This window comes from Antechinus flavipes, chromosome 2 (assembly GCF_016432865.1).
Source record: "Antechinus flavipes isolate AdamAnt ecotype Samford, QLD, Australia chromosome 2, AdamAnt_v2, whole genome shotgun sequence".
Classification (NCBI taxonomy): domain Eukaryota; kingdom Metazoa; phylum Chordata; class Mammalia; order Dasyuromorphia; family Dasyuridae; genus Antechinus; species Antechinus flavipes.
The window spans coordinates 4,219,126-4,237,716 of record NC_067399.1 but is presented as its reverse complement, the minus strand read 5'-3'; the positions used below and the strand labels follow the sequence as shown (position 1 = coordinate 4,237,716).

At 51.4% G+C, this 18,591-nt stretch overlaps 1 protein-coding gene across 1 annotated transcript in view; it reads right to left on the bottom strand.

The window, feature by feature from the left end:
• Positions 1-15,215, bottom strand: part of WDR35 (WD repeat domain 35) — a 47,808-nt gene extending 32,593 nt beyond the window's left edge. Inside the window, exons 1-6 of the mRNA XM_051974099.1 lie at positions 15,030-15,215; positions 10,378-10,495; positions 7,324-7,395; positions 3,233-3,325; positions 1,313-1,441; positions 353-486 (exon numbers count right to left, since the gene is read on the bottom strand). Coding sequence (XP_051830059.1) covers positions 353-486; positions 1,313-1,441; positions 3,233-3,325; positions 7,324-7,395; positions 10,378-10,495; positions 15,030-15,053 — 570 coding nt within the window. The 5' untranslated portion in view covers positions 15,054-15,215. The remainder of the gene's footprint in view (positions 1-352; positions 487-1,312; positions 1,442-3,232; positions 3,326-7,323; positions 7,396-10,377; positions 10,496-15,029) is intronic.
• Positions 15,216-18,591: the final 3,376 nt, after the last annotated feature.

Sequence of the window (18,591 nt, the reverse complement as noted above, 5' to 3'; positions counted from 1 at the left end):
TGCTCGGAGCAACATCAACAACTTAATCAATGAATCTGAAACAGACAATGCCGAGATTTGGAAAAACTGATGATTAACCCCAAAGCAAGTAAAACAACACAAATAATCATCAACCCGAAGGTTTCTGTTGCCATCTACCCACACAAGGAGAAGTTCAGATAAAAACCTCTTTGTGTTCCATTGATTTCTTTTGTGACCGCCTCATTAAAAAAAAAATCCCATTCCCAACTAATTAGAAAATGCCACCCTGACCATATTTCTGAGCAAAGCCGTCCTAACAAACAGCGCCATCTTCTCCGCGCCCACGAGGAAGAGTCACGTCAGCTGCCACAGACCGACGGATGCGACTTACAATGAAGTTGCCCTGATTGTCATAGATGTGGATCTCCCCGTTGGCCATGCCGAAGAGCAGCGTTTTGCTGTCGGAGGACCACGCCACGTGGCACAGCTGGATGCCCTTCAGGTCTTTGCCCCAGATACGATTTCCTGAAGCAAAAATGGGCAGAAGATGGGCATTCGTTACGAGGCGCTCAGGGTACCCATGACGCGCCAGCCCCCCAGGTGTGAACAAGACCCTTTCATAAAGCTACTATGGGACAATGACTCTGGGAGACAAGAACTGGGGGGTTCACACCGGCCTCGCCCCGACTCAAGATTAGCTGGGTGACCTTTGTGACCCAAGGAACTCTCTAAGATTATAAATTCAAGGCAACTTTCCAATCTGCAAAAGGGGAGAAAGTTTTCATTCTAGGAGAGTACCCCCAACAGCAGCTGGAAGATGAGGAAGGCAAGGTCCCTGGATCAAGAGGAAGCTACGCTCTAACTTCTGGGCTTAAAAATCATGATTAATAGGTGGATGAGGAACCGCCAAAAACCATTTCCTTGGGAAAAAGTTCACAACCTCCCATTCTCTGCAAACCCAACACTGACTGCTCGTGTCACTGATCACCTGAAAGGCTGAGTCACAAACTACTCCAAGGAACTCATTTGTCTTGTTTTCCATATGACCCAGATGACAAAGCACATAAGTCTGCTGACCCAGGAAGCCCTGAGGAGAAGGGGCGGGGGCTGCAGGAGCAGAGTTCAGAGCCCCCTCGGAAGTGACCACCGGGGTGGCAAGACTCCACTTCCTCATCCGTGAAACAGAGGCAAGAACACCCAGGGGACCAGCCGCGGCCCGCCCCAGATCCCCGCAGGTCCTTTGTGGTGTCCCCGCTGGGATGCCCTAGTGGTAGCCCGACTCAGGCAGTCAGACCCTGGACATGACGGGCTCTGGATGAAAAGGAAACAGCCCAGGATCCCGGGGCCTTACCGTCCACGGAGCCGACGATCACGGCGCCGTCTTCGTACACGATGCAGATCTTCTGCCCGTCTGCGTTCCAGCTCATGCTCCGGACGACGGACTTGTTCCTATTGTTGATCATTTCCTCGTACCAGGAGCCTGGGGTCACAAACACAGTGGGTGGACACAAGGTCACTCGCCCTTTCCACCGGCTGACTCGGGCCGAGGCAGGCGCCCCACAGAGCCCCAGCGGAGGCTCACACTCTCCCAGGGAGACTCCCCGGTCAGCACAATTTTACAAAACATCCACCAGAACAATTAACGTGAAAAGGTGACTTCTGAGCGGTATTTATGAGAACTGCAAAGACCAACCCAGAAAACATTTCGTTTTCATTAAACACACAAACTCGTTGCTTTTGCAGAACTAACACTCAATTTCTTTCTTGTAAACAGCCTCTAAAACATTTCTGACTGACAGTTCAAGGGAAATCATAAAGGACCAGAACCATTATAGTTCTGGGAGTGGGGAGGGAGGGGGGAAACACTGGTTACTGTCATGGGGGGAATGGAGCCTTCACCCTGCAGCGGGCACCCTGTGTCCCAGAAATGCTCAGTGGGAGCCACCTCTGTCCCCCAAGGTCCCTCCCAGGTGTTTTCACCAGTTTCCTGGAGGGGAATTAAGCAAGCCGCTGCCCCCGTCCAATGCCCTCCGCCTGAGGGGAGGAGCCCCGAGCAGCGTCGGGTGAGCAGCCACAAGTTGTGGCTTTCTCCAGCTCCAACCAGATGCCCCCAGACAGTCAGAAAGTAGAGACAGACAGCTCTCGCTGCTCATAACTCGCACTATACAACGCGACTTTAACTAAAGGATCCTGAAAGAAGTTGCAAAGAACCCCCAGCTGTGGCCCCCATCTCTGTGCTCCGCTCCTCACACTGCAGCCCGTGGCCTTCCAGCCCCCACCAGGGAAATCCTAAAAAACTCCTCCGAGTGAGAGGTGGAGAATGGGCTGGAAGGGGGCTCTGACCCCTGGAGGAGTATCCATCCCTACGTCTCTCTTCCACCTGTCCAGACATGGTTCCCTCCATCCTCTCCAGTCCGTGTCCACATCCAGCCCCCCTCTCGGTCCCAGCCAGGCCCCCTCCTCCATAGCAGAGCCTCCTGCCTCCTCTCCCCCTCCCTTTCCCACACCTGTGGGCGAATCTGGGTTTCACAAAAATCCCTCATCATGTACATAAAGCAAGAACTGTCTGGATTCTGGGCCTAAACTTGTTCACCCTAAACTCCAGGGAAAAGGTCTGAAGCGACGGTCTGAAAGCAGCCAGACCTTCTCCCAGCCGGCTTTTCACCCAGAGCCCTGGGGATCGAAAGCCCACGTGTGCAAGAGTCCAAGGGGACCGAGAAAGGGGCAGCATTCGTGGGCGAGCGACGGCAGGACCCTCAGCGCTGCCTTGAGCTGAGCCCAGTCCCTCCCTGGGCCCCACCAAGCTCCCAGAGCTCAGCCAGAGAAGGCAGGGCCCAAGCAGCCCCACTGCTCCCCCTCTAACCATGTGAAGCCCTGGGGGTGACGAGGCCGGTGACAGAGCTCAGAGATGTCGCCTAGTGATGGAGCCCAGTGATGGAGCCCAGTGACAGGGCCAGTGACAGAGCTCTGAGCCCAGTGACGGCCAGTGCACCGAGGTCAGTGACGGGGAACAATAACAGAGCCCAGTGATTGCCCCGTGATGGGGCCCGATGACGCAGCCCTGGGTCCAGTGACCGAGCCCCCTCAGGCCCACGGAGCCCAGGGACAGAGCCCAAGGACAGAGCCCGAGCGCAGGAGGCGGGTCCATTTGTTCTCCTGCCACAACAGTCATGCTGAAGGCCCAGCTTGGGAGAGAATCACTAGGGGGCGTCCTCCCGCTGTGGAGGAGGCCGACCTCCACGACCTCAGGGGAAGCCCTTCCCATGCGCACCTTTGTACAGCATCCACACGATGATGAGTCCATTTTGGTCACTGGTTGTCAGCTTCTGGTACTGCTCGTTCCAGGTGACGACTTGGACAGACCCTAGAAAACATAAGCCACAGTGAGCTCTGTATAAATACCCCGCACCCCGCTGAGGGGACATTCGAGGCCCCGGCACGCTCCCCTTTCTTGCCCTGTGGCGGCTCTCTGCAGGGCAGGGGCGCAGGACCACCAGGCGTCCTCGGTGCCGCCCCTGCCCCCTCTGACCACCCCGGGGGCCCCACCATCAGGGGGTGGCTCTTCTGCAGGAGGCCCCAGAGCGGGGGGAGCCCCGGCCAGAGGAGAAGCCTTCCATCCGCCTCCCTCATCCCACTCACGCCCACCCTCCAAACCTACGCCCGGAGCAGCGGGACCTGACATCTCCAGGGGAAGCCTCGAGGGGCTCCTGTCAGATTGTGGGGAACAAGATTCGCAGCCATACGGTGTGATGGGAAGCACGCTGGGCGGAGAGATGGGGGTCTGGGTGTGGGGGAGCACCCCGACTTGCAATCTGCCCGTTCTCTTCCTCCTCCTCCCATCTGGCCTTCCTGTCCAGCTAGGGCACCAGGACCATGGGCTGACTCCATGACGCCCACACTGGATGTCGCGGGCCAGGACTTTGGAGGGGCTTTCTGATGGATGGTTTAGCGCTCAGTGGGAGGCCTGTAGGATCCTGGGACGCCTCAATGGGGAGCATGAGCAGCCCCCATCCCCCCATGGCCCCTACAGAACACGGCCCCCAGGCCTGGCGGGTCACTCGGAGTCAAAGAGAAGATGCTGCACAAAGGTTTCTGTCCAAAGATGTTCTTAAAATGTTCGAGGGAAATTCCCATGCAGGACAAGAGCCTTTGGGTTTGGGTTTGTCAAGTGAATGACTTTAAAATAATCAGTCCATCGACAAGCATTTATTAAGAGTACACGATCTACCCGGCAACGTCCTAAGTAAAGAGAATACGACAAAAAGCCGAAGCTCCCAGAGGGCCCCTGCCTGCAGAGAGCTTACGTGCTAACGAGGGAGGCCAGGGTACAAAGACACGGACACAGGAGACAAGACATCTAGCCCTTTTTTAAGTTAACAATCATCTCCTCTCTGTGTGTCTGTCTCTGTGTTTCTCTCTCTCTCCCCCTGCTGCACACACAGGAAAAAAGAAAAAGAAAACAGAATCCTGCTTATAAATCAGTATAATAAGCAGAAGCTCCCAACAAAACCTGGTCTCAATCAGCACGCGTCTCTGTTGGGGAGGGGGCCGTGGGCTTCATCAGAATCCTCTGGCACTGAGGGGATCCCCGCTGGGGCTTTCGGGGGACAAGTCTTTACAACACGCTTCTCTGCTCTCCGCTCCGGCGATCCGTAGATGTTTTCTCGGGCTTTCTGGAGCCATCTTCTTCCTCGTGTCTTTGGGCGCTCTGCTATTCACACGCCACAACTTGTGCAGCCATCACTCCCCGCCTGCTTAGCAGCGAATTTCCAATTCTTTACCAGCAGAAAAAGAGCCATTAGCCATATTTTTGTACCTGCAGCCGCAAGGGCACCAAAGGGGTGTCTGTTAGTGGCTTGGGGGGCATCGTTCCAAACTGCTTTCCAGAACGGCTGAACCGGCTCACGGCTCCGCCTAGAGCGTAGCAGGTCCCTATTTTTCCCCAGACCCCCTGGCATCTGTCATTTTCCGCTTCTGTCACTTCTGTCGATCTGCTGGCTACGAGGTGGCCCCTCACGGCCGTTTTATTCGGCACTTCTCGAATTATTAATAATCTCTTTATCACAAGGCTCTTGACAGCTCGGATTTCTCCCTCTGAAAACTTCCTCCTCATATCCTTTGACTATTTAAGATGTCCCCAGAGTGCAAGATGCTGCAGCTGGAAAAGACCAGAAAGGCCTCTGCAGGGGGATGGCCGGAAAGGCCTCGGCTGGGGGATGGCCGGGAAGGCCTCGGCACGGGGATGGCCGGGAAGGCTTCCACAAGGAGAAAGGCCTCTGCCAGGGGACGGCTCTTAAACTGGGTCCTCAAAAGCAAACCAGACTTCTCAGAGGTGAAGCTTAGGAGCGACGGTCTCCCACACCCGGAGGAAATCAAAAGCAGAGAAATGGAAGGTGGATCGTTGAGCGTGTGCATGTGCTCTCACCCACAGGAGCCTGGAAAGCCAGGAGGGGCCGGCTGGCCGACTGTCAGTGACAAAAGGCATGTTACAAGTCCTTGCTCCCATCCCTTCCGGCTTCTCCCTCTGCCTCCATCCCTCAGGGCCCTTTCCTTCTTCTTCACTCGGCAGAATTTTCCATCCCTTCCAAACTTTGGCGGCTCCTGCTCCTTCCTCCTCCTTCCTTCTGCCGGAGCTCAGCCCCAGCTCACCAGCCTTCTCTCCATTCCTGCCCTTCAGCTTTAATGCCCACAGAGGGTGAAAGGGGAGCAGGGCCTGACCTCTGACCTCCAGTGGGTCTGGAAAGGAGCAAAAATCAAGAGACAGACCAAGGAGTGAGTCGCGGGCTCAGGAGGCTGAGGATGTGGAGGGTCAGAAAACTTGAGGGAGCATCTTATGTGGGCAAGGGAACTGGGAATTCCCAACCCAGAAGAAGAAAAAGAAGGTCAAAATCGTTTCTACAGATATTGGGGGGAATGATTTTTAATCCTGCTCTCCCGGACGTTTCTGGCATAGTTCTAGAAATGCTAGTAATGGCAACAAGGCAAAAAAAAAGAAGTAAAAGGTACAAACTTCAGCAAAGTTGAAAGATACAAATAAACTACAAAAACTTAAGTATTTCTGCCCAGTGAGAGCAAACTCCATTAGCAGAAGGGGGAATCCTTTGCAAAATATCTACAGAGCAATCCCCGGGCTGGAGATTGTTCGCCAGAGTCCACAACAGCTTGGACCGGAGACGCCACCAGGTGACCCTGGAGCTGGAGCCGTCACCTGAAGGGGGTTCGGATCCGGCTGGAAGAAATGGTGATGGGGAGGTTTCTACAAACACTGCATGGGGGAGGAATGAAGCAGCCTGTTAAGACAGCCCCAACCAATCAGGCCGTAAGTCAGGAACAGTCTAACGAGGGTTTCCCACAGGAGGGCCCAGGCCCTCAGCCCATTACACCCGAGGCTGCTGGGTCAGTGACAGAACACAAGCTTTTTGCGGGCACACACACTTCGTGAACCCCACACAAGAACTCAAGACTCCCCAAAGGCGGGATCTCCATCTCCGAACGTGGGACGTACAACCCGGGAGGGGAAACCTGTCTGGGAGCGACATATCAGGGAGATGTAACGCGGAAGGGCCCGGGCCAAGCAGAACTCCAAAGGCAGGGACAGGACTAACCTTAGAGTAGAAAAGTGTTCTCCCTTCGGTCTGGGTGTGTGAAGTCAGAGGGAGCTTCCACCCCGCCCCTGCAGGAGCTAAAAGTCTAACTGCTTCCCTCCTCTGAAGCCTTTCTGGGGTTCAGAATTTTGTTTCCAACAAGACCAGGAGGCTTTAATGGTGCAGCCGGGGCCAAAATTCCACAGGCTGCCCACCCAGGGGGAAGGGGGAAGGCGCCAAGAGCGCCAGAGCGAGCGAGAGAGGCGACGTGCCCAGGGCGCAGCCTTCCAGGCCGGGCTCTAGTCCCCTTGGGCTTCTTCCACTCGCTCTGCAGCCACCTCTGACTTGTAGCTTAGAAGGAGAAGATGGACCAGGCCAACCCCCCTGCAGGAGGCTGAAGTTAAGGGCTCCGAGAAGGCCCGAGAGGAGCTGGCCACGTCCATCCCGTCCCTCTCCCCAGCTGGCTGCACTGGGGCTGCCTGGGACCCTCGGCCCTTTGTCTCTCAGTGGGAGAGCTCCTTCGTTCCAGTCGCGTAGGTATCCCCCTCCCCTCATTTCATCTTTGCTGCCGATGTGGATAAATGGGTTGGTTTTTTTTAATAAAGTAAGAAGAAATAACAGTGATTGACTGAGTCCGTCATTAGTTATTTCTTGAAGAGGACGATTAGCTCCTCCAGAAACAGGCTCACAAAGCTGCTGTTCGGGAGCGCGCCCTTCGCAGGCTCGGCGGCAGCGCTCCTGGGCCCAAGATCCCCAGGGACGACGAGCCATGACTCACCACTGTGGCCTTCCAGAGTCTGGTTCATGGAAAGGTTGCTGGGAGCTGCCAGGCCCCTGAGCTTGGAGTCATCTAAGGAAAAGAAGAGACATTCGAGGAATTACACAAAACTCACCAGACGGGCTGCGAGACGTTTCAGAGGGAGGGAAAATGGCCTCAGACGGCTCTTCTTTTCCTGAAAAGATCCAGCAGCGGCACTTTCCGCTCCCAAATCCAAGACTTACTGAGCACCTGCCGGGCCCTGGACCAAATAGAAGGCCCTGGCCCCCTCCCTGACATGGCTACGAGACTGCAGGAATGGAGGTACAGAGGGAAGGCCCCAAAGGCAAGGAGACACCCCGGCTGGGTGTCTGGAGGCAAAGCGTCTTGTGTATACGGGAGACGCCAAGCGAGGCTGGAATGGAGACTGCTGAAGGCAGGTCCTGGGAAATCCGGCAGAAGAGACAGTGGGAGCCGGTTCTCACAGGGCATTCGTTCCAGGCCCCTTACGTTCACACACATAGACAGAGTGACATACAGAGTTCTCCAAAAGTATTAGAGCAGTTTTAAGCTTTAGTAACTCAAAAAATAGAAATGCTACAAACTCACAAAAAATAAGATTTGAAAAGTGAATTATTTCCATTTTAAAAAACTGACATTTCTTAAAAATATTTAACATTAACTACTATCTTGTGCTAAACATCACTCTAGCCACTTTTTGTATTTATTTTTTATTTATTTATTTTGCTGAGGCAAGTGGGATTGAGTGATTTGCCCAAGATCACACAGCTAAGAAGTGTTAAGTGTCTGAGGCCAGATTTGAATTCAGGTCCTCCAGATTTCAGGGCTGGTGCTCTATCCACTGCACCACCTAGCAGCCCCTCGCTTTTTTATTTTTGTAAAAACTTCTCAGTGACTAGAAACACTGAATTTATGCTTCTAGTTTTAAAAATATCCAAGGTATAAGGTTTTCATGCTTACACTGTTAACTGACCCCAGAAAAAATTCTAGTGGACATCAATCAGGTGAACGGGGGGAGGGGCAGGAGGAGGGCAAGAAACTCTACTGACCCACCAACCTGAGAGAGGATCAAGAAAAAGGAATTAAAATTTTAAACTGAGGGGGCAGCTAGCATGGATAAAGCACCAGCCTTGAAGTCAAGAGGACCCGAGTTCAAATCTGGCCTCAGACACTTAACACTTCCTGGCTGTGTAACCCTGGGCAAGTCATTTAATCCCAATTGCCTCAGGGGAGAAAAAATTAAACTGATTATTCAAAATTCACAAAGCTAAATGACCATAAATAAGTTTAAATAATTAAACTTTTAAATGATGTTTTTGAACATTCCTGGCATTTATACTTCTAAGATTTGGGGGATACCTGCGCATGTACTCCAGCAGTTTCCCGGGTGGAAAGTCACCGAATGCAGATCTAATAATAGACCCTGAATCTGGGCTTGAGGACCATTCTAGCTAAGACAGAGGCCCATTGCTCTCTCACCTTCCAACAAAGTTCCCTCCTCCATAGGGGAGAAGCACCCAGACTAACACAGTCACGGGTGTCAAAACTCTCGTCACCAAGCATCCCAACGGCCACCACGGGGAGGAAGGACTCGACTTTTCTGCCTGACCCCACAGGGAAGGACCAAAGTGACCAGTGTCAACTTAATGTTGGGAAAGTCCTCCCAGCATCCCAAGCCATCCGAGCGGGTGGGCTGCCTGAGGAAGAGCGGTCTCCATCACTGGGGGGTCTTCAGTCAGAGATGAACCTAGAACTTTTGTCAGACAAGCAGGAGATTTGGCAGGGACAGGGCAGAGAGGCACAGAGCCAGGCGGGCACAGGCCAAACTCTTCCCATGTTGACATTCTCTGGCTTAACCCAAAAATTAAGCCCTAATAAAGTATTTTCAAAAAGTCTTTTACTTTTTGTCTTCGAAAATAAATGTTTTCAAGGCAAACCCAATAGAGTTTGGACATCCAGAAAAAGAACTTTGGAGACTGACTGTAAATCAGCACATGCCGTGTGCTGTGTTCCCTTCTTTTTTCAGTTCAAAAAAACTTTTTCATTTTTTTTTCCTCCCACGGTTTTTTCCTTTTGTTCTGATTTTTCTCTCCCAACATGATTCATAAAGAATGTGTATTAAAAATTAATTTAAAAGATTGAAAAGACATAAAGGTAGAAGAATATTGAAGTTGGATATTTAAAAATAAGCCACTTAAAAATCAAATAATGCAAGTAACTTTTAAAATGAAATAAATAAATGTAGAAATATGTTTAGAAAAACTGCACATGTTTAACCTATATTGGATTACTTGCTGTCTGGGGAGAGACGTGGGAGGAGGAAGAAAAATTTGGAACACAAGTTTTTGCAGAGATGAATGCTAAAAACTATCTTTGTATTATTTTGAAAAATAAAAAGCTATTATAAAGCATTTTCTTAAAAAAATGCTTGTATACCATTGGATTCATTTGTCTTGCTGAATTCTTTATTTTTTTCAGTTTTGTTCTCAGAGTTGGCTCAATGGATTGAAGAAAAAGAAGAGATAGATATAGAAATAAAGGTGATGTCAAAAAAGAAAACATTTTTGAGAGGAAAAGAAAAAAAATAAAAGTTTAATGTTAACCTTTGAATAGACAAATGCTACAAATACTGATGATTTTATTTTTTATTAAAGCTTTTTACTTTCAAAACATATGCATGGATAATTTTCAACATTCACTCTTGCAAAACCTTGTGTTCCAAATTTCCCTTCCTTTCCTCCACTTCCTCCCTTGACGGCAGGTAGTCCAATATATGTTAAACACCTGCAGTTCTCTTGTATGTATTTCCACATTTATCATGCTACACACACAAAAAAAAAAAAAAAAATCAGATCAAAAAGGGAAAAAAATGAGTAAGAAAACAAAATGGGAGCAAACAACAACAAAGAGTGAGAATGCTATGTTGGGATCCTCCCTTCCCACAGTTCTCTCTCTCTGGTTGTAGATGGCGCTATCTGTCATAAGACCATTGGAACTGGCCTGAATCAATAGAGATGATTTTAAAAACAATTCTTAAACCAAAATACAATTTACCTGTTTGTGTTTCTAATTTTAAAACTTTCAGAAGTCCATCTTCTCCACCACAAGCTATGAATCCTTGATCCTTATTCCAGGAAATACATTTCAATTTAACGTTATTGGGGATGGCAATCTGAAACCCACAAAGAGAGATAACGGTAAGTTTGTGGCCACTTTTCAGATAAGCTATGTCAGGGAAGGAAGTGGGAAATGAAGGGCAAAGTCTTCTGAGAAAAAGGAACATTGCTGGATAAGGGGGAACGTGAATAGTGAGCTATGGTGATCCACAGAATCTCCAGGGCCCAGGATCCTCCATACAGCTGCTGGAGGAAGGAAAGAAAGACTTATCACTTCCAAATCCTAGACCCGAGTGTGGAATTGACATGTTCAGGACTCAAATTTATAAGTAACTGAAACTAATAATGTCTAATTACCTAAAAAAATCTAGCTAAAGTTGAGCGGGTGCTACACTTACGAGCTACTGACTTATAAAACAAAATAGTCCATGTGAGAATTCTATCATATAGCACACACATGTGTGTGCAAGTGCACATATACAAATATCATCACAAGAAACTCACAATTTATATACATGTTAAACACAAAACTGTTGTCACTGAAATCTTGCAAGCTCCATCGTACCCACGTCTCCTCTCTGAAGTTCTAGTTGCTGCTAGATTTAACATCACAAAGTCTAACTCTGGCCTGTTTTCCTTTTCTGGGCAGTAAACACTCTCTTCCTAACTTGGAACTTTTGGTAAAACCATCAGGGCGAGGTTGACGCCAGGACCTCCCACGAAGATCCCAACGCTGCGACCCAGCTGCCTAGGACTAGACTGGGGTGCCTGTCACTAAAGGAAAGTCATGGTCTCACAACTGCCCCCAAACTGACACTCAAATGGTTATTCTCTCATTCTTTCCTCTCCCCAAATACTGTTCCTAATAGATCTTATCACTAAAAATGATTCGTAGTTTATCTTATTTATTTAGCACCGAGGGTCGCCGAGTATCAGAGCTTTGAACACCACAGAATGGAGAGGCAAGTACAAGATGAGAGAGAAACAGGGGACGTGCAAACAAGCTCCCCACTAAAACTCCTCCATAAAGATCCAAAAAGGGCCCCAGACCAAGTCCTATGAGGAAAGGTGCCCCAGACCAAGTCCTAGGAGGAAAGGGGCCCCAGACCAAGTCCTAGGAGGAAAGGGGCCCCAGACCAAGTCCTAGGAGGAAAGGGGCCTCAGACCAAGTCCTAGGAGGAAAGGGGCCCCAGACCAAGTCCTAGGAGGAAAGCCAAGAAGGAAAAAATCCACAGTAAGCTCCGTTTCCATCCCAGGACAGCATGGAGTGACTGGGGACACTAGGGGAGCACCACATGGAGGACTTTGGGGGTCTCAGGCCCAGAACAGGGACTAATGCAGTTCAGGGAGCAAGAAGAGGTCCCAGACTCACACAAGGAGACCCCGGCCTGGGAAAGTGCTGCCAACCCGCAGCCTCTGCTCTCCAGCCATTCCAAGGCTGAGACAAGGACCTGGGTTCGGGGGGGCATTCTGGGTAGGGGGTGGTCACAGACTTGAAGGAAGCAGCCCCTGTGCAGCTGTTGCGAGGAAAGGAGGGTTTTCATTTCTACCTAGTCCAATAACCAGGGCAGAAATCCCCAAACAAGGGGCAGCCTGCAGTTCTATCCCTTTGAACCCTCAGAGCTTTCCGTATGACTGAAAGTGGCTGAGACCAGAAACGTTCTCCTGGAACTCCAACCCGAGCAAGCACCGGGTGTGTGGCACAGACCCCAATCCAGGTCAGGGACCTGCAGAGCTCGGACCAGAAGAGCAGCAGTAAGTCTCTGCCCTGGATCGGACTCCTCAGTAAAAGCCTGCAGATTCCCGATCTTAGCTATCCCTTACAAACTCAAATAATATAAGACTCAATGTCCCAAGGAAGCAGGAAGGCAAAAAAGGGCACAGATCTTCCTTCCAGATGTGCAGAGAGCACATCTGGCCCTAATATAAAGAACAAAATCAGGAAATAAAAAGGAAGAATGAACTAACCAAAAAAGAATATCACAGCAAAGAGCTAGCAAGATTCAAGGAACAAACCCAGATTTAAGGACCCTAAAACATGTGCAAAAAAAACATCAAAGAAAAACACAGCTTAAGTACCTTTTCGATCAGAATTCCTAGAAGACACAAAGGGTTTTCAAAAGAACTAAAAAATTGTTTTAAAAATCAAATGAGAGCAATAGGGGAAAAGGGCAAGAGAGTTATAGAAGAAAGATTTGGGGGGGAAATGATAACTTCTATTTCTCTTGCTTTTTAAAAAAATAAGGGGGAAACATGTTTTGAATAATGTCATATGTAAAATGGGGTTTCCTTGCCTTCGCAGTGGGTGGGGTAGGAGTAAAGGAAGGCAGAGAATTTAGAACTGAAAAGAAAAATGTTTTTAATCTTTAAAATGATATTCCCCTAAAATTGACGATCTAAACAGAATGGATCAGCATTTGATGGTTGTTTTTCTTCACATTCAAAGATGGCCAGAGTGATATTAGTCAATTAGTTCATTGGGGCCAAGGTACAATATGTCCGACTGTGGCTGATCAGACCCATGGGAGCTCCGAAGGCTCTACCACAAATTGGGCCCAAATGGTCCATGCAAGCATTTGGGATGGAAACGTCTCCAAATGTGCATCTCCCACTTCTCCTGGGCTGCTGCAGTTCTGCCTGGCTCAGAGAGCGCAGCGCCTCCTTTGATGTGGGCACGCTGCGCTGGCCGGGGCCAGGTCTTCCCTGGCGACCATCAGAGATCTTCAGAGAGACTCTGAGCGTGTCCTTGTGCCGTGGGAGCCCCCGTGGGAGCCCCTGTGGGAGCTCTCTGTAACATCTGACAGCTGGGCAGCGTGGCCGCCCACTGGGGGAGAGTGTGAGTGACTGGCAGCAATGAAAAAGTCCTCGGAAAAGGGCCCTCAGAGAAAGAAGCGGCGCTTCACCTTGCTGGCTGATCTTCAGAAGCTTCCTAAGACCATTCAGAGGGAAGCGAGGTGGTTCCGGAGCGGCGCAGGGGTCTGTCCAGCACCAAAGGGAGGGGCCCAGTGTCCGTGGCGCTTCGGCCTGGGGGCCGTCTGATACCCCTTCTTCCCCACGTTTATGGCAGAGCCTCCCAAGCCACGTCATCACCCAGGTCAGGGGCAGGGAAGGCCGGGGAAACCACCAGTCGGGCCCTGCCAAGGCAAGCCCAGGTGGCAGCGCCGGCCCCACTTGCGCTCTCTGAGCTGATAACTGTCTATGTCCTGTGACTGACGTTATAAATGTTCAAACCCCCCCAAAAAAAAAGGTTCCCCTCTCCCGACAACCCCAGAAAGAGCAGCTCCAACTAAGTGCATTTATCCGCTGCCTCCTCTTGCTGTAACTGAGGGCTCCACGTGTGGACCGGACAGGGCGGGGACTGTCAGGCAAAATTAGCATAAACGGCAGAGACCCAATCCCGACCCTGCTGCCCGTCAGCCCCAGAGGCTGCACCGAAGCACAATCACCTGCAGACTGGGCTGGTCCGGGCGCAAAACATGCATGCACCCACACGTGTGCGAACACACACGCGTGTTATTTATAAAAACAAATGTCACATGTGTAACTTACAAAAATATGGAACCCTAGATTGGGGGATGGCTGTGGTCAGAAAGCGCTTATTAGGCCCCCGCCGTGTGCAGGTCCGGGGCCAAAGAACACAAAGGCACAAAACCAATGACCCGGCTAGAAAGGCCCATGAAAAGCATGAGCCGCAGCAGAGGGGGCGCTGCAACCAGGGCAGGGGCTCCTGGACAATCCAAAACACATTTATTAAGCACCTGCTGAGTGCCAGGAGCCGAGCTGGGAGATCCCACCGCCAGCTGGGGAACAAAAAGAGGCAAAAGGCCGAGTCTGTCCTCAAGGAGCGGGCAGGCTACGGGAAGGGCCGGCTCCCTGCGGGACAAGGGGGAAGGGGGGAGGCGGGGGTCTCAGGGGGGACTCGGAGCAGGCGGGGAGTCCGGAGTAGGGGAGGAGAAGGTCTCCAGGAGTGTCCAGAGCCAAGCGATGGGGGGAGGCCAGGGGCAGTGGGGGAATGCCAAACAAAAGGAGCGGAGGCCACAGGGGCCCGTTTGCAGAGTAGGGGGTGACCCGCCGGCTGCAGGAGGATGCGGGAGAGGTAAGACCCCCGAGGGACCCCGAGTCCCGGCGTGAACTCCCTGCCGAACGGGGGGAGGGGCCGTGGGGCCCCTGGAGGGGTGGGGAGAACAGCTTTGGGGCCCCGGGGAGGGCATGGAGCAGGAGCGGGCAGAGGCGGGGAGAGCTTTGCTGCCCGCCCCCACTAGAGTTCGAGGCTCCCTCCCGGATCTCCCCCACAGGCAGCATGGAGGGCGGAGCTGCCCGGTGACTTGCCGGAGACCCCCAGGACCCCGACCCCATCATCCCCGCAATGGAGCCCGGCCCGGGACCCCAGAAACCCCCAGACCTTTTCAGACCTTCCAGCAGAGCAGCTGCCGGGGCCCAGGCTCCAGGGGACCCCGTGGGGCCAGCCCCGGCCGATGAGGGGAGGGGACGCCTCGGGGCGCAGAGGGAGGAAGGGGGGATTGAGACTCCCCTCCGGCCCCAGCCCCGCCTCAGTTTCCCCCCGCGCCCCAGCCTCCCCTCGAGCCCCACCTTCTTGCTGAGGTAGATGAACATGGCGCTCGGGGGGTTCGGGGGAATCCGGGGGGTCTCGGGGATTGCGGGAACGAACTTGCTCCCGCCCAACTCGCCCGGGAGCCGCCGTCGCCTTGACAACCGCCGTCGCCGGCCCTGGCCCTACTCGCGAGATTTCCAGTGTTGTGAACGCGTCCGATAAAGCGTGCGCGTGCTTACGTAGCGCTGCGTGGGGCGCGGCGGCGCAGGCGCGAAAAGCGGAGCGCGGGGGAGAAGGGGGAGGGGCGATCGCCGGGGGGCGGGGCCGGGGCCAGTTTGACAGCGGCCGGGGCGAGGACCGGGAGGCGGGAGACGAGGCGGTGGGACGGGAACCGAGCTTGGGCCACTTGGCCCGGACCTTTGAGCGAGTGCGGGGGGGAGGGAGGGGGCGGGGAAGAGGAGAAACCCCGAGCAAGCAGGAGGATAGCGGGAGGTCGGGAAACCCCGAGAACGGAGCGCCCGGAGCCGGAGGATGCTCGGGAGGGTCCAAGGAGGCAGCAAAGCTCCAGAGGAGAGCCTCAGATCCGGCGGTGAAGGGGCTGCTGGGAGTCCGAGAGCCCGTTAACGGCACTGAGGGATTACACCAAAACCGAGAACGCGGAGGACTGGGGGGTGAAATCCCTCGGGCCCTCCCCGCTTTTTCCCTGACCATAATCCTCCGGCTTCCCTTACATGACCGTGCCCCCGCTCCCTTGACCCCAGTTCTCTCCCTGCCCGACTCCTTTCTCCTCTTCTCCCCATGACCCTTCAGTGAAGCAGCCCGGCTCCCGCTGGCTCCCTTATGATGTCGCCAATCACGCCCAAGCTTCAGCCTTCGATCACTCCCTCATTCACCGCCACACTCGCGCGGCCGGACGGAGATCAGTCCCTGTGACTGTATCCCTGACAAATTTGTCATGAAATCAAACCGGGTCCTCCCCGGGCTCGGGAACGCTACCTCCCTCTTCAGCTCCTCTGTGAGGGAACAAACCTAAGTGTGAAGGGGCAGCTCGAAGCTCCGAAAGCCCCAGCCGGGAACATCACCCCCCGAAGGAATTGCAAGTCAGCCCTTACCGGCTCCGAGGTTGCTTGTGGATTGGGAATGAAATAAATTGGAGGCAGAGGGAAGAGGACGGAGGTCAGACAACACAACTGCCCCTCGGTCTCCTTGAATCATCATCTGGTCAGGAGTAGATCCCCAGCAGCCACTAGCAAATGGCTCCTGTAACACCTTCCACCCTCACAGAGGCTCTTCCAGAGCTTCTCACCCCCCTCCGATCTCCATCCTTAGTGTCTCTGCTGAGAACCTAACTCCCATATTTTTAAGCTTTTTATTTTCAAAACATATGCATAGTTTTCAACATTCACCCTTACAAAACCTTGTGTTCCAATTTTTTCTCCCTTCCCCCACCACCTCCCCTAGCCAGCAAGTAATCCAATACATGTTAAACATGTTCAATTCTCCTATACACATTTCCATATTTATTATGCTGCACAAGAAAAATCAGATCAAAAAGGAGAGAGAGAGAACAAAATGTAAGCCAATGACAACAAAAAAGTGAAACTACTCTGCTGTGATTCATACTGGGTCCCCACAGCCCTCTCTCTGGATACAGATGGCTCTCTCTATCACAAGACTATTGGAGCTTGTTATCTGCTGCTCTCGTGGTTTCCAGAATCCAGACACCAGTACCTGGAATTGTTATCTTATGAGATGATGATGATAGAAGGAGACTGAGAGGCAGTTGCTGTTCTCCGACCTCCCCGCTGAGAGAGTGTTGCGTTGTCTGACCTCCTTCCTCTTCCCTCTGCCTCCAATTTATTTCATTCCCAGTCCACCAGCAACACCTGTGTCAGGAAAGGCTGCCCAGAAACTCCCTCAAGTGTAACAATCCACAGCTGTGGAGGTTCTCGGAAAATTGACCTGCCCTTTCACCCAGACGTGGAACTTAACAGGAACTGGCCTGAATCACCTTGCTCTTGAAAAGAACAGCATCCATCAGGGTTGATCATCACATGATCTTGCCGTTGCTGTGTACAATGTTCTCTTGGTTCTACTCATTTAGCATCAGTTCATGGAAGTCTCTCCAGGTCTTTCTGAAAACATCCTACTGATTGCTTCTTATAGAACAATAATATTCTATAACATCCATCTGCCATAATTTATTCAGCCATTCTCCAATTGATGGGCACCCATTCAGTTTCCAGTTCCTTGTCACTACAAAAAGGGCTGCTACAATATTTTTGCACATGTGGGTCTCTTTCCCTTTTTTATGCTCTTTTTGATAATCTGCATACAAAAAAATTTTGAGGCCATCCTCCATGAACTTCCTCTTCTCCCTTCCTTCTCATGTCCTGTCAGGTGCCTTCAACCCCTCTCCCCTCCTTTATCCTTGTCTCGTAATATGAGGTAACCAAGGTTGGCCCTCTACCTCACAAGAGCTTCTCTTCCAGATGATCTTGTCTGGCAGATCCTTTTCTCACTATCTTCAGCCTCTCCCTCTCTACTGATTTTTTTCCTCATGTCCACAAGCTTGCCCAAATCTCCCCCATCCTGAAAAAAATCCTATCTTGACCCTTCTATCCCTGCATAATGTGCCTTTTTTGGTTCTATGGTCCTCCTTCCCTCTGAAGTGAAACTCTCTCAAAAGGCAGCGCCTCCACTTTCTTCTTAACTTCTTACAATCTAGCTTTCCACCTTATCATTCCCCTGATATTGCTCTCCCAAAGAGATTGACAATGTCATTTGCCAAATCCAGTGGCCTTGCCTCAGTTCTCCTGTTCCTTGATCTTTCTTCAGTCTTGGACACTATTGGTCACTTTTTCCTCCCAGATACTTCTTGTTTCTTAAGTTTTCAGAACCATCACTCTTTCCTGTTTCTCCTCCTACCTCTCTAATGGTTTCTCCTCTTACTTCTTTGCTGGATCCTCATTATGGCCATGCCCATTAGCCATAGGTTTCCCTTAGGGTTCGCTCTTGGGCCTTTTTATCTTTCCCCTTGACAGTACTTCACTTGATGATCTTATCAACTTCCATCTCTATGGCACATAGGAAATGCTCAGTAAATGTTTACTGATTAGAGTATCATAGGAGTTATGATTTGCTGCATCCTCTCTTAAGCATTTTTCAGGTCACAGGTATGTGTTTATTGAGTGATAGAAGAATATAGAGCCACTTAATTAATATCCTCTGAGCTTTGGAGCTGAAGCAAAATGATCCAGGGAATTGCAGAGCCTGTCCTCTCCCTTTACAGCCAGATTCCCCTGATCTGGTCTGCTTTGGCCTTGAGCCAAGTGGATTAGGAGGGGACCATAGAAAAGGAATCCTGCCCTTGCCCTATCCTGGCTCACCTCACTCCACACCTTGTAAGAGAATGTATCAGGTATTCTGATGGAAGTGGATTTCTTTGACAAAGACTCAATTTCAATTGATAAATGATGAACAGAAGCAGCTACAACCAAAAAAAAGACCACTGGGAAACTAATGTGAACTATTTGCATTTTTGTTTTTCTTTCCAAGTTGTTTTTTACCTTCTGAATCCAATTCTCTCTGTGCAACAAG